This window comes from Xylocopa sonorina, chromosome 5, assembly GCF_050948175.1.
Source record: "Xylocopa sonorina isolate GNS202 chromosome 5, iyXylSono1_principal, whole genome shotgun sequence".
Lineage (NCBI taxonomy): Eukaryota > Metazoa > Arthropoda > Insecta > Hymenoptera > Apidae > Xylocopa > Xylocopa sonorina.
The window spans coordinates 11,672,923-11,685,171 of record NC_135197.1 but is presented as its reverse complement, the minus strand read 5'-3'; the positions used below and the strand labels follow the sequence as shown (position 1 = coordinate 11,685,171).

Sequence of the window (12,249 nt, the reverse complement as noted above, 5' to 3'; positions counted from 1 at the left end):
TTCTCAGGAACAGGAAAGCAACCCCCAAACACGCCCCAGACGTGCGAGAACCGCAAACCAAAGATCAAAGTAATTGCCGTGAATCGTTCGCTCGACTTCCAGAAGGAAGGATAATCATTTTCGCCGAAAGGATGCGTACGTCGCGGACGTTCACGATCGCCAGTCACGAAAATATCGATGTCGCGTCGAACTTTTAAGTAACACCTAAACGTACGCGTGTGACACGGAAAAGGTAACGATCGACTACCAGTCCAATTACGAGATAACCTGATCTCGCGACACGCGACGAGCGACATGTAAATTCGCGACGAACCGTCGCGGTTCACCGCGGCGTTGGCCGTCGTACGCGGCGGCAATCGCACTTTCGATTTCAATAAGGAGTGGCTCGACGAGTGGGAACGTTTCACGAAAAAGCAAAACGACAACGAAAGAAGCGAGCATGCCGCGTTGATACGGGAAATTGATTGGGTCATCCCCGCGGCAACCGATGGACAAACACGAATGAAAGGGGACCGTTTCAGCGCTTCGAAACCGCCCTCAGTTGCTCGGACGATCTCCGTACGCGATAATCCAGCCTCGAGGGCGCGACGCCTACTCCTGCGCGATTCAAACGCATCACTGCCGACCAATTATTTACTGTTGGGAAATTAGCTGTAATCTGTACGAGTCGAACGTGCTTTCCTGTCGAACGAACACAGGAACGGGCAGGTTCGCTAAGCACGAGGCACGCGGATTTTCTGGGAATCGAAGTGAAAAATTGCTCTGGTCGTTGGAATTCCTTTTTGCGTGCTCGGAATGAGATTCGCGAGATTTATGGTTACCCTGTGCGCGCTCCTTCGATTTTACGATGGATCTATGGTTCACGGGCGGGGGAACGTTGCGGAGGATCGAGAAATCACGGCGAACACGAGGCCTGTCAATCTCTGTGAGTAATTATATCGTTCGGATTGCGATTGAAAATAACAGGTTTTCAATTTTGTCAATTTTCAATCTCCCATTTCGCTTCTCTCCTCGTCAGTCGTCATCAGCAACGAGGCGAACAAAGTGGCGAACAGCAGCATAACAGCCGGCCTTAAGAGAATCAAGGAGCACTACCCGCATTATTTAGGCAAAGTGTGGAACGTTCGGATAAAAGATTCCGATTTAAACGACACGCTGGATCACATCTGCAACACGTGGAACTCCGCCGTAAAAGGAGGCGGCATCAGAGTCCCCGATTTAGTGGTGGACGTAACAACCGTTGGATTAGGGTCGAAAATATCCAATTCGTTCACCGCCGCGCTGGGCATCCCCACGTTATCCGCGCAATACGGTCAAGCAGGAGATCTTCTCTACTGGAGGAACCTAAACGAGGACCAACAAAGCTACCTAATCCAGGTGATGCCCCCAGGGGATTTAATACCGGAAGCGATCAGACAATTATCCATCCAATTGAACATTACGAACGCGGCGATCCTCTACGACCGCAATTTCATCATGGACCACAAGTACAAAAGCCTTTTACTGAACGTGCCGACCAGACACGTGATCAACGAGGCGTCCCAGCAGGTGATGGAAATGAGAAGACAATTGTTGAAACTACGGGACCTGGACATAGTCAACTACTTCGTCCTCGGCGACGAGAGCACCATCAACATAGCCCTGGAGGCGGCTGAGGCTTTACATTTCACCGGGAGGAAGTACGGTTGGTTTTTACTGACACCGGAGGCCAGCATTTGGCCGAAATGCGAATGTAGAAACATGAGCGTTCTCTTTGTGAAACCAAAACTCGAACCAAGGAAACCGTCGGTGGATAACAGTTTAGCAAAACCGATTATTTCATCTGCCTTTTATTACGATATACTTCAGTTAGGCGTTCTGGCGATGAAATCGGCCCTGGATAGCGGAGAGTGGCCAATGGAGCCGAGGCAAATCACCTGCGACGAGTATAACAATACGAATACTCCGGAAAGGAAATTGGATTTCCTTGGCAAGTTAAAGGAAGCTTATAATAACATGACGCCAACCTACGCTGGGATTAAGTGGGGCTCGAAGAATGGAGAGCACCAGGCTCAATTTCAAATGTCTATTCACTTGGTGAGCATACAGAACGGGATGATTTCGAACACGATCGACAGTGGATCTTGGAACGCGAGTTTATCCGAGCCCTTGCAGGTAATTATCAGTGGTAATATTATCCATCAGGTTTATTTTTGAGATCCGTTATTTATAACAGAAACGATCCTAATTTAAAATTGATTACACGCGAAATAAACCGTGCAAATTGATAAGATCGTGCACGTCACATTACCGAACGAAATTAGGTCGGTCTATTGATCAGTGAAAAAATGATAGCGCTTTTGAGTCACGCAAGGATGAGACTGTTCGATAGTCGAATGTCACGGCCGTGGTGTAATATTCCTCTTAGATAATCGGTATAAATTACGGTATCGTTGCGCTTAAATGAAAATTTAATCTCCTTAAGTTTCTTTCTCAAAGAACACAAACTTCCTATCTTCTTTCCTCAATTAAAGGACTAAGGGGAAAAATGATCATCGGTCCAAAGAAAATTTCCACCATGAGCGTCTATAGTCCTGAAGAATGTTCATCTATCCTGTATTCTTGACAGACGATCGTTACGTTTATTTGCGTTTATCGCTGATAACAAAAACCTCTGATGAAGATATCGCATGCAACTATATTTGTTTCCGCGAAACCCTTCAACTACGTAATGATATCCTGGCATTCACGAGTTCCGCGTCGAGCACCTCGTGCGGATATCATCGCAAGTCACTCCAACGAAGCAACGCGCGCCCCAACGAAGATTTATTAACACAGTAGAATCTTATCACCAGACGAATTGCTTTTACCCTGAAGTATTAACCAAGCGATCGATCCATCTCTCGATATCAATCTGTCTGATCAAATCAAACCGTTTAACTGCGTTCTGTGCGAAGGTAACGAACAACAACGTGATGAACAACACAGCGTTGAAGAGCTACAGGGTGGTAACCGTGATCCATCCGCCGTTCGTCATGTACAACGCGGAGAAGAATGAATACTACGGTTTCTGCATCGATTTGCTGAACGAAATCAAGAACACGATTGGCTTCCAATACGAGATACGAGAAGTCGAGGACAAGCAGTACGGAAATCTGAACCCGAACGGTACCTGGAATGGGATGATCAAGGAATTAATCGAGAAACGTGCCGATATCGCCTTGGGCTCGCTCTGGGTGACAGCTGAGAGGGAGAGGCTGGTAGACTTCACGGTGCCCTACTACGACTTGGTCGGTCTGTCCATTATGATGCTGAAGACTAAGACCTTTACATCGTTATTTAAATTCCTGACAGTACTGGAGAACGAAGTCTGGTTCTGCATCCTGGCCGCCTATTTCTTCACCAGCGTCCTCCTCTGGATCTTCGATCGTTGGTCACCGTACAGCTATCAGAACAACAGGGAGAAGTACAAGGATGATGAAGAGAAACGAGAATTCAATTTAAGGGAATGCTTCTGGTTCTGCATGACCTCGTTGACGCCGCAGGGTGGCGGAGAAGCACCGAAGAATCTTTCCGGGCGGCTCGTCGCTGCTACCTGGTGGCTGTTCGGATTTATCATCATCGCCTCGTACACCGCGAATCTGGCTGCGTTCCTGACGGTGTCCAGGCTGGAGATTCCGATCGAAACGCTGGAAGACCTTAGCAAACAGTATAAAATTCAGTACGCCCCGGTGTACAATTCTCCAGCGTACACTTACTTCAAGAGAATGGCCGCTATCGAGTGGAAGTTTTACAAGTGAGTGTTCGACATCTCGTATTTCGCGATTGGCTAAATTTGCACGGTCATTGAATATTTTAGCATTTGGAAAGAGATGAGCCTTAATGATAGTCTGACGGAAGTGGAGAGGGCCGAGCTGGCGGTATGGGACTACCCCGTCAGCGACAAGTACACGAAAATGCTGCAAGCCATGGAAGAAGCAGGCTTCCCAAACTCGACGGAAGAAGCGTTACGAAGAGTTCGTCGCCTCGACTCGAACAATGAGTTCGCTTATATAGAAGACTCGACGACCATCAAGTATCTTACCCTGACGAACTGCGACCTTGTTCAAGTAGGGGAAGACTTCTCGAGGAAGCCGTACGCGATCGCCGTTCAACAGGGATCGTCTTTGAAGGATCAGTTTAACAATGCGTGGGTACCAGTCTCTTACCTGCTTTAACTAACATAATTAATTACCAATTCTCTGCTACACTTCCTTCTTTTATTTCATTTTATCGTAGCATTTTGATATTACTAAATAAGAGGGAACTGGAGAAATTGAAGGACAAATGGTGGAAGAAAAACCCGGATAGAAAGAATTGCGACGCGGAAAATAATCAAAGCGATGGTATAAGCATCCACAATATCGGTGGTGTATTCGTGGTTATATTTCTAGGTATTATATTCGCTTGTCTCACCTTGGCCTTCGAGTATTGGTATTATCGGCACCATGTGAGAGGAACAAAGATCAGTCCAAGCAATCCGATTAAGGGTAAATTGACAAAAGTAAAGCCACTCAGATTCGAATTACAACCGGCTCCCACGCACGCCTTTCAAAGTAGCCACTTCAGATCGAGGTTCTGAATACCTGATCTGGAGAACAGAAAAAGGATAAAAGGATGACACGCGGCAAACCTTGCCGCGACGCTGATGTCTGTTCTTGTTCGATGAAAAGAAAAATAAAAGACCTGGACAGAGACGGTAAATGATTTGCTCTTTCAGCGTTTGCAATGCCTTTATTTGGTTACTCCCTTTGCGTACATTATTTCGCGCAGAGAATACATATTCGGATGTTCGTATTTATCTTCTCTTCCTTCGTTCTGTTCGTTTTCATCGCATCGCAAATTCACGTACAACATCGTTCGTCGTTTCGAATAACCTTCCTCGCCTTGGGTTAACATTATCACCACGTTTTTTAACAACATTTTACTCGCTCTCTTTCTTTCGATTTAAAAGGCATTTTCATTCTTCCTCTAATAACTTCTTTTCTCGCGTTTCTCTCCGTTTACCTTCGCCTAGGTAAAGGTAGCGTTTTCTCAAGTTATACATCTCTTTTAAACTTTTTTTTTATTTTTTTTTTTTTTTGTTTCGCTTATTTTTTCTCACATGTACGTTCTCAATAATATTTTTCGATATTTCCTCTGAGGGAGCATAGGAAAAGCATTGGATACTCTGGGTTTCGTTTAAAACATGGGATCTGATGGCTCACGGGATTGGGGACAAGGTATTAATCTTCTAGGATGTTAAATTATAATTACAGGGATATAATTAAGATAATCCATTAATAATTACGAAAAAACAACAAGAAAATAGAGTAGTACTTCGATGGATCTCGATTTAATGTCGTGCGGCACTTTTTTCATCCTTTTTTTTTATTTATACTTATATAAGTACTCCGTCCTCAAATTTTACTCTTTCGACTTACTCTTTCCTTTTTTTTATCTTTTTCTTTTAAATTAACGTCATTCTTTTTTTTGGCATTTTTTTTCTTAATTACATTTTATTTTCACTTCTTTCTCTCGTTCCAGCAATGCATCCAATGCAAACACATACAATGGAACGCCTGCACATTGGATGAGAAACAAAAAAGGAAAACTGCACGCTACAATTTCTAGAAAAAATCAGCGCACTAATTGTATATATATATTTTTTTCATTTTCGTTTCTTTCTCTTTCTCTCGAAAAAGTTTCACATAAAATTATCAACAAGCTACAAACGAAATATCGTGGACTACGTTCTCGATACTTTTTTTTTCCTCTCTCGCTCTCTCTTTCTCTCTCTCTCTTTCTCTCTCTCTCTCTCTCTCTCTCCCACTCTCTCCCCCTCTCTCGCGCGCGCTCCCATTGTTAAACGCTGCGTTAACATATACATCTTTCTTCCTCTCTAGTTCGCTCCGTTTCTTTTTTTCTTTTTATTTGTCAAAGGATTAATAATAATTATCTAAATGAACGTTTAATATTCCTTCTTGTCTCGCTTTGCTCGCGTTGCAACCGTTATTTATTATTTTCCTTTTTTACTCTTCGTTTAACGACAACGGGGGATACATTTTATGTTCATTTAACGGCACCATCTTGGATACATGCATAACAAATTCCACATGCCAAGAGGCCCCCCAGTGTCATATTTCTTATTTATCATTTTTTTTTATCATCGTTAACAGTTTGCGCCTTCGCGTGTTGAAAAAAAGTATAGCTAAACCACAAACTCTCCAGTCATATCGCATTTTTTTTTTTTTTTTAGCAGCTCATTATTTATCCAGTTCATAAGGTCAACGGACGCAAAGTCGTCAGAGGCTGGCATCCGAAGCTGCTACTGTGCCTTCTATCGGAAAAAACATATTAAATATGTAACGTTAATTGTAACTGCAACAATTCGACTACAAGCACTCAGACCACATACATCCTATTGCTATATGCCGAATCTCGCGCTTCGAATCAAAAGCGACGATCGATGTAATAGCATGTATCGTGACCAAACTCTCTCAAGAGGTGTTTGCTCGATTCAATTTTTCTTCAAGATAATTCTTTAATTTCGTGACGTATTATTACATATCATGTGATCGATTACGCGTATGCATATACAACCTCGTCCGAAAGTATTAGGACACTTGCTCAATCGTAATGAATGTTTTGGATCAATTATAGTGTGCAATCATGAATTTCGTTAATTGTTACATTGTTTCGAATAATTCAGCTAGTATCTCACCGAGAGCGTTAACTGAATAACTGTTATGTAGCTGATTAAAAATATCGCGAAAGTGTTCAAATATTTCTGAACAGAGGTGTACGTATTACGTACATATAATACCATCTTACATACACATCTATCAATTTCGAGTTACATAACAACAAACGTAACAGAAAAAAAAGAGAAAAAAGAGAGTACCACTTCGATGCTCGTAGCACGTAGAGTAACCTAACAGAGTAACGAATAACAAAAATTTCAGCCCGATTGTTCAGCCAATGATCTTTGGTTTCATTGTATGTACAATTGTGTATCTTCGAACAACCGAGAAAGACTTTCCACGAAATCGCAAACTCTATCAACGCGCACATCTACCTCGCTATACTAACATAAAATAACGGGTACGCAATTTCCTTTTTCCTTCGTATATTCCAACACGGATGACGGAATTGACGGAAAGGATGGCGCACAGCGTTGCGAAACAAAACAGAAAAGAAAAATAAAAGAAAAGAAAAAAAGAAAAAGAAGAACAAAGCTGCGTCGACACGTAATGTATTGGATTCTTTCTAGAGAGACATTTCATTACCTTTTCCTATCATTGTGCAGAGGTACGTTTGATCGTACCCAGCCCAGTTGACCCAATGCATAGCAATCTTTCTCGATTCTCTCCTCCCCGCGTATAACAGTATCTTCCACTCCGACCGGAGTATAATGAAAATAATCCTGTTCGGAGAGAATTCTGCGTTTGACCGGAGACGATCTAATGGGCTCAGTTTGAACGCACTTGTCACATTGACGCACCCTGAATTTCAACGTTAAATTCGAAGATACTGGCGGTAGTAGCGGTGAGTCGTTCTCCCGATACTCCATGTAAGGGCTCTCACCACCAGGAAGATACAACAAGTTTCCCGACTCGGATCTTCGATACGCGACCCGCTCTAAAGTATTGTTTACAGGAAACGTGGTCCCGTCGGCCCACTGACCGTCATCCTTTATCGGACGAAAGTGTGTGCGAGCGGAAGTAAGCAAATCCTCGTCTGGTTCTGGAAGGCTGTTTACCTTCAGATTTGAACGAGATTCTTTGCGTGTCCCAATGGGAGTCTTACGCGGTGCGACTGGAAAGAAGCAGCTACCTGTCTGAGGACTGTGGCCCAAGGCAGCTAAGTTACTGCCAAGTCCTTTCCAGCACCATGACCCGTCCATAGCTGAGTCAGACCAGTTAACATTGTTTTCTGAAATAGTATAAATCGGAATATTTACTCGTTTTCGATTTTGCTGTAACCAAGTTAGCAAACTAACTCTCGCACATGTATATATGAGACAGAAAATTAGAATAAAATGTATACACCGCCGCTGAAAGATATCCGGACGTCTACTTTTCGGAGATCTGATTCCAGCAGAGAGTTTTTTCCGCTTAATCCCTCTGACCGGATATTTATCAGCGGTAGCGTATATCGCGGCACGACACAAATACAATGGCGATCTACATCTAACTTGGTGTACTCTGGTATAATTACTTACATGTCAGAATGATCTCCTATCCGTTAGATATACTTAAGTCAATATTACTATATATCGTCATACTTGCAAATTGTATTATAACTGAGATACTGACCTGATTTATTCTTGTTACTACATTCATCCGCATAGTCTTCAATGCTGATTATATCGATGTTCCATGGAATTGGCGGTGAGTCGTCAACGATAGATTCCTGGTACGGCGTGTCAGTAGCATAGCCATTGTCTGAGGTGGATAAAGTAAAGATTGTCTCGGTAGTGTCTGTCGGCCAAAGGGGTCCTGAGGGGATAGAAAGTGTAGGTGCTGCCCAAATCGAAGCTGTGTCCTGTGCATTGCCTGGCCCTGAATCCCAAAGCGCTTCTAAGCTCTCGTCAAACTTTGCTTGCAACTGTGCTAACCGGAGTTTATCCAATTCCAATTCCAGTTCCTTTTCCCTTTCGCGTTCCATCGACTTGGCAAATCCGTAGCTTTGTTTATCCTCCGATCTCCTTGAGTCGATACTCTAAGAAAAACGAGAGCGATTCGTGAAAAATTTATCTCTATAAAACAGTGTATTATTCAATTCTCAAATACTTACAATGGACATTTTAGTTTTCTTATTGCGTGATTTACTGGTGTTCTTATTGTTGTTGTAATTCACTCCATTGACTTTATTGTAATTATTATTATTGTTGCTATTGTTGTTGTTATTATTATTGTTGTTGTTGTTATTGTTGTTGTTATATCCAAAGTTCTTATCTTTTTTCTGAGAAAACTTCTTGAGGGTCGTAGGTTGCAAAGCAGGGAATGCCGCGTAATATCTGAGAGCCCTGTCGCGTGGTGTGAGCGACTCTAAATTCGTTTTGCTCTCACCATCGGAATTCTTAAACTCCTCTTTTTTTTCATCCGAGCAGCCACCTTCTAGGTCCCGAAGTTTCATGCATAATTCGTCGACCAAAGTTTCCACCCCACATTTCTGTATAACAAAGCAATATACGCTTAACGATTGACGTTCGTCAAGAACAAACGGTAACCCTGCGAAGCGCATAGTGGCTTCACCGTGAGGTTTGAGTTATTATACGTAGCAACTTCTGAAATATTTGATTAGGATCTCATGGTGAAACCAGAGTACTCCGAATGGTTATCCGTTGTTGATCAAACGGTAGTTGGTTTCGATACTAACATTATCGGCAGCACTCGTCAAACATTGCATAACAGCACGTCTCTGTTCTCTGTCACCTTGCGTGGGCAGTTTTGCTTTAGGTCGGGCCCGTATACGACGTCCTCCGTTTCGACCAGTACCTACTGCTTCTTCTGGAGGGCTTAGGGCCGAGTCGGGGCAGCGCAGCAGGCTGAGCACGAATCGCGAGTACGCAACAGGGTCGATTCCCAGTGCGTCCAAGCGTGCTTCGAGCCACTGGCGCAACTCCTCCTCGGCCCTTGTGCCAAATGCTTCACCTCCTCCAGGGGACGTCGCTATCCCGACCAGATGCAATGCTGGATTCCTCATTTCCTTTTAATTAAGCTCCTCCTAGACCCAGGAACTTTCACGGATTCCACTACCTCCAGGGTGATCATCTTCTCTCCTTTAAAAGTAAATGCATTTCACATCATTGGTATGTACAAGATTTATAATGGTTGAAGATTAATGGAAAAATAAGGCGAATGACAAATCGAGTTACCTATTTACAATAGAGTTACGGGTATTATATTATTGTCCTTTAATGTTTCAATTTTACCGAATCCACCACCTTGACATTTACTAGCTTGATAAATGTTCTTTCGTTTTTTTTTCTCTTTGTTACTTGTTAAATTTTCTCTTTCTGTATTTTTTAGTTTCGTCGCCCACAATGGTGGTGCTTCTTCCGATTTCAGTTACGTTGTGATATATATATGTATATATATATATATATATTTAAAAATTATTTAGTTCTTGTGCACAGGTGGTGGATATCTTGTGGAAATGAGGCTGGCAGGTCTTAGCGAAGGATAACAAATATAGTCTCCTTCCCATTTTGACACTGAAATTTTATAATTTTCAAATTATTTCTCCTGGACATTCTAAATGTAATGAAAGAAATGTTTCGTATAAATAAAAAAGTAGGCAGTGTTCCTTTCCACTATTCTGGTTTATTCGTACGACAGGGATTAAATAAATAAATTTTACATTATTCATATATTGCAATACAACATTGCATCATATGTTGCAAACTTAAGCTTATAAAAGGATTTTAAATTGGGTTATAAAAAATTGTTATCACACTTCTTATGTAAGCAACACTAAGTAACTAGTAAGTGTATAAAACTTTCACTTTCATAAGTTCTAAATGTGAGTTAGTAAATACACACATCGGTAGCTTAAAACAGCATGCCATGTATATACAAAATAATATATAAAACATCATTTACATTGAACTAAAGTAACATCAACCTAGAGCATCACATTTGTAATTGACCTTAATATTACTCTCCTATGTTAACAAGGATTACTATTCAATACACGTATCGCACATTACGAGGAACAGAGAAGCAAATGAATCATAGATATTTAAAACACAGTACTTAGAAATCGACCAATGACTAATGTCAATTTCAGATAATGTATCAAACGTCTCTCAGCTGTTAATTATTACTTCACACAGAAAAACCACCGTACACAAAATAATCTTGCAACTACACACGCATTGGATCTCTCTAAAAAGACTTTGAGAAAAAAAGGAAACAAATGTGCTGAGTCCAAATGAAAACAATGTATAGTCCATGTACGGAAACAAGGGTATCGGAAATATGCGTGAAATTTCGTTCGTATCGGTAACGAACGAAACAAGACGATTGCTGGCTAATCTGGATTTATAAACGTCACAGTTGACAGGCATTCTTTTGGGTTTTTGAAAGCGCGCGTTGCGACAGTATTCACGCGAAATGCAGTTAGAAACGTAAGGCGCAATTAGAGGCGTACGTTCGTGTTGGAGGCTATTAAGTCACGTTGCACGAGCCGTGGAGCCAAGGTACATGTTCCACGTCGTGGCTAGGAAACGCGAGTTGCTACCGTGCGAACGGAAATAAAAACGGGGCTACAGGGATCGTCGCAGCGAACTGGCATCGTTCTCGACATTGTCAAAAGTCCGTATCGCTGGGACACGCGGGCACAACCAATCGTGGACATAAATACTACGGGGAGTTTTCCGAGTTTTTCACGCACTATCAACCAGCCTCCGTCCACTTGATAGATGTCTCTCGTACTGGTGTACGAAAACAAACTCGAAATACGAGCGTATAACGTTGCAGCTCGGCTGTCTATATGAATTGTTGGCAAACCCACTGCTAGGGCAATGCGAATAACCTTGCCAATTGCGCTATGCGTTACGCCTGAGTCATAGTTCTCTCGTTGAAAGAGGGAACGAGTGCGTGACGTTATGAAATAACAACGAGCCTATCTTCGTACACGGCCCACTATCAAATGGTGACAAGCATGGCACTCGCTTCGATTACGATTAACGGAATTATTGAAATTTCCACGTACCTGCATGCCCCGAGAGATGATTTTCACCCCGGCCTCTTCTACACACCCCACTCGGTGAAAAACATGGCGGCTACTAAAAGCTTCGCTGCCCCTCCCCCTTCGAACCGTTGGCACCCAGTCAGCTCTTGCACAAGATCTCTGGCGTGTTCGAAAATTTGTCGTACAACGAACACGGGGATTAAATAAATACCAGTTGCTGGTGGAACGCGGAACATGGAAAGTCATATCTTTAGTGGTTCGACTAATTTTATTTGATAAATACTATAAACATTATTTCCGCGATGTACGCGAACATTGCGTTCGTTTTTATCAGTGATACGTATAAGCTAGGGACATCGTGGCGAACAAACTCGCACGAATCAACGAATTGATCAATTTTTATATCCTTGTAATTGTTTATTTGAATCTTTCCGACACTTTTAAAGAATAAATCTGTGTTAGCGAGAAGCTAGTGAACTTATAACGGACGATAGGAAGAAAATTGTAACCCAGTAAGGGTGAACATTCCACACCCTTAATGTAGGAAAT

At 42.4% G+C, this 12,249-nt stretch overlaps 2 protein-coding genes across 4 annotated transcripts; one reads left to right on the top strand and one right to left on the bottom strand.

The window, feature by feature from the left end:
- Positions 1–855: 855 nt before the first annotated feature.
- Positions 856–4,639, top strand: Ir25a (ionotropic receptor 25a). Its single transcript, XM_076895489.1, has 5 exons — positions 856–925; positions 1,019–2,154; positions 2,937–3,775; positions 3,839–4,168; positions 4,258–4,639. Exons 1-5 carry the CDS (start codon positions 856–858, stop codon positions 4,598–4,600), a joined length of 2,718 nt encoding a protein of 905 aa, XP_076751604.1. The 3' UTR covers positions 4,601–4,639.
- An 86-nt stretch (positions 4,640–4,725) lies between these two features.
- LOC143423870 (uncharacterized) lies at positions 4,726–11,860 on the bottom strand. Of its 3 annotated transcripts, XR_013101858.1 has the most exons (8): positions 11,722–11,860; positions 9,881–10,219; positions 9,382–9,784; positions 8,797–9,174; positions 8,316–8,721; positions 7,287–7,932; positions 5,831–6,337; positions 4,726–5,781 (listed from the first exon to the last, which is right to left on the bottom strand). XR_013101858.1 is itself a non-coding variant. In XM_076895490.1 (7 exons), the coding sequence occupies exons 3-7, from the start codon at positions 9,706–9,708 to the stop codon at positions 6,277–6,279; spliced, it is 1,818 nt and encodes a 605-aa protein (XP_076751605.1). In that variant the 5' UTR covers positions 9,709–9,784; positions 9,881–10,219; positions 11,722–11,860; the 3' UTR covers positions 5,829–6,276. The 3 variants fall into 3 exon arrangements, 1 of the variants encoding a protein (XP_076751605.1); XR_013101859.1 differs by lacking the exon at positions 9,881–10,219 and having other exon boundaries at positions 11,722–11,856; XM_076895490.1 differs by lacking the exon at positions 4,726–5,781 and having other exon boundaries at positions 5,829–6,337.
- Between the last annotated feature and the right edge of the window lie 389 nt (positions 11,861–12,249).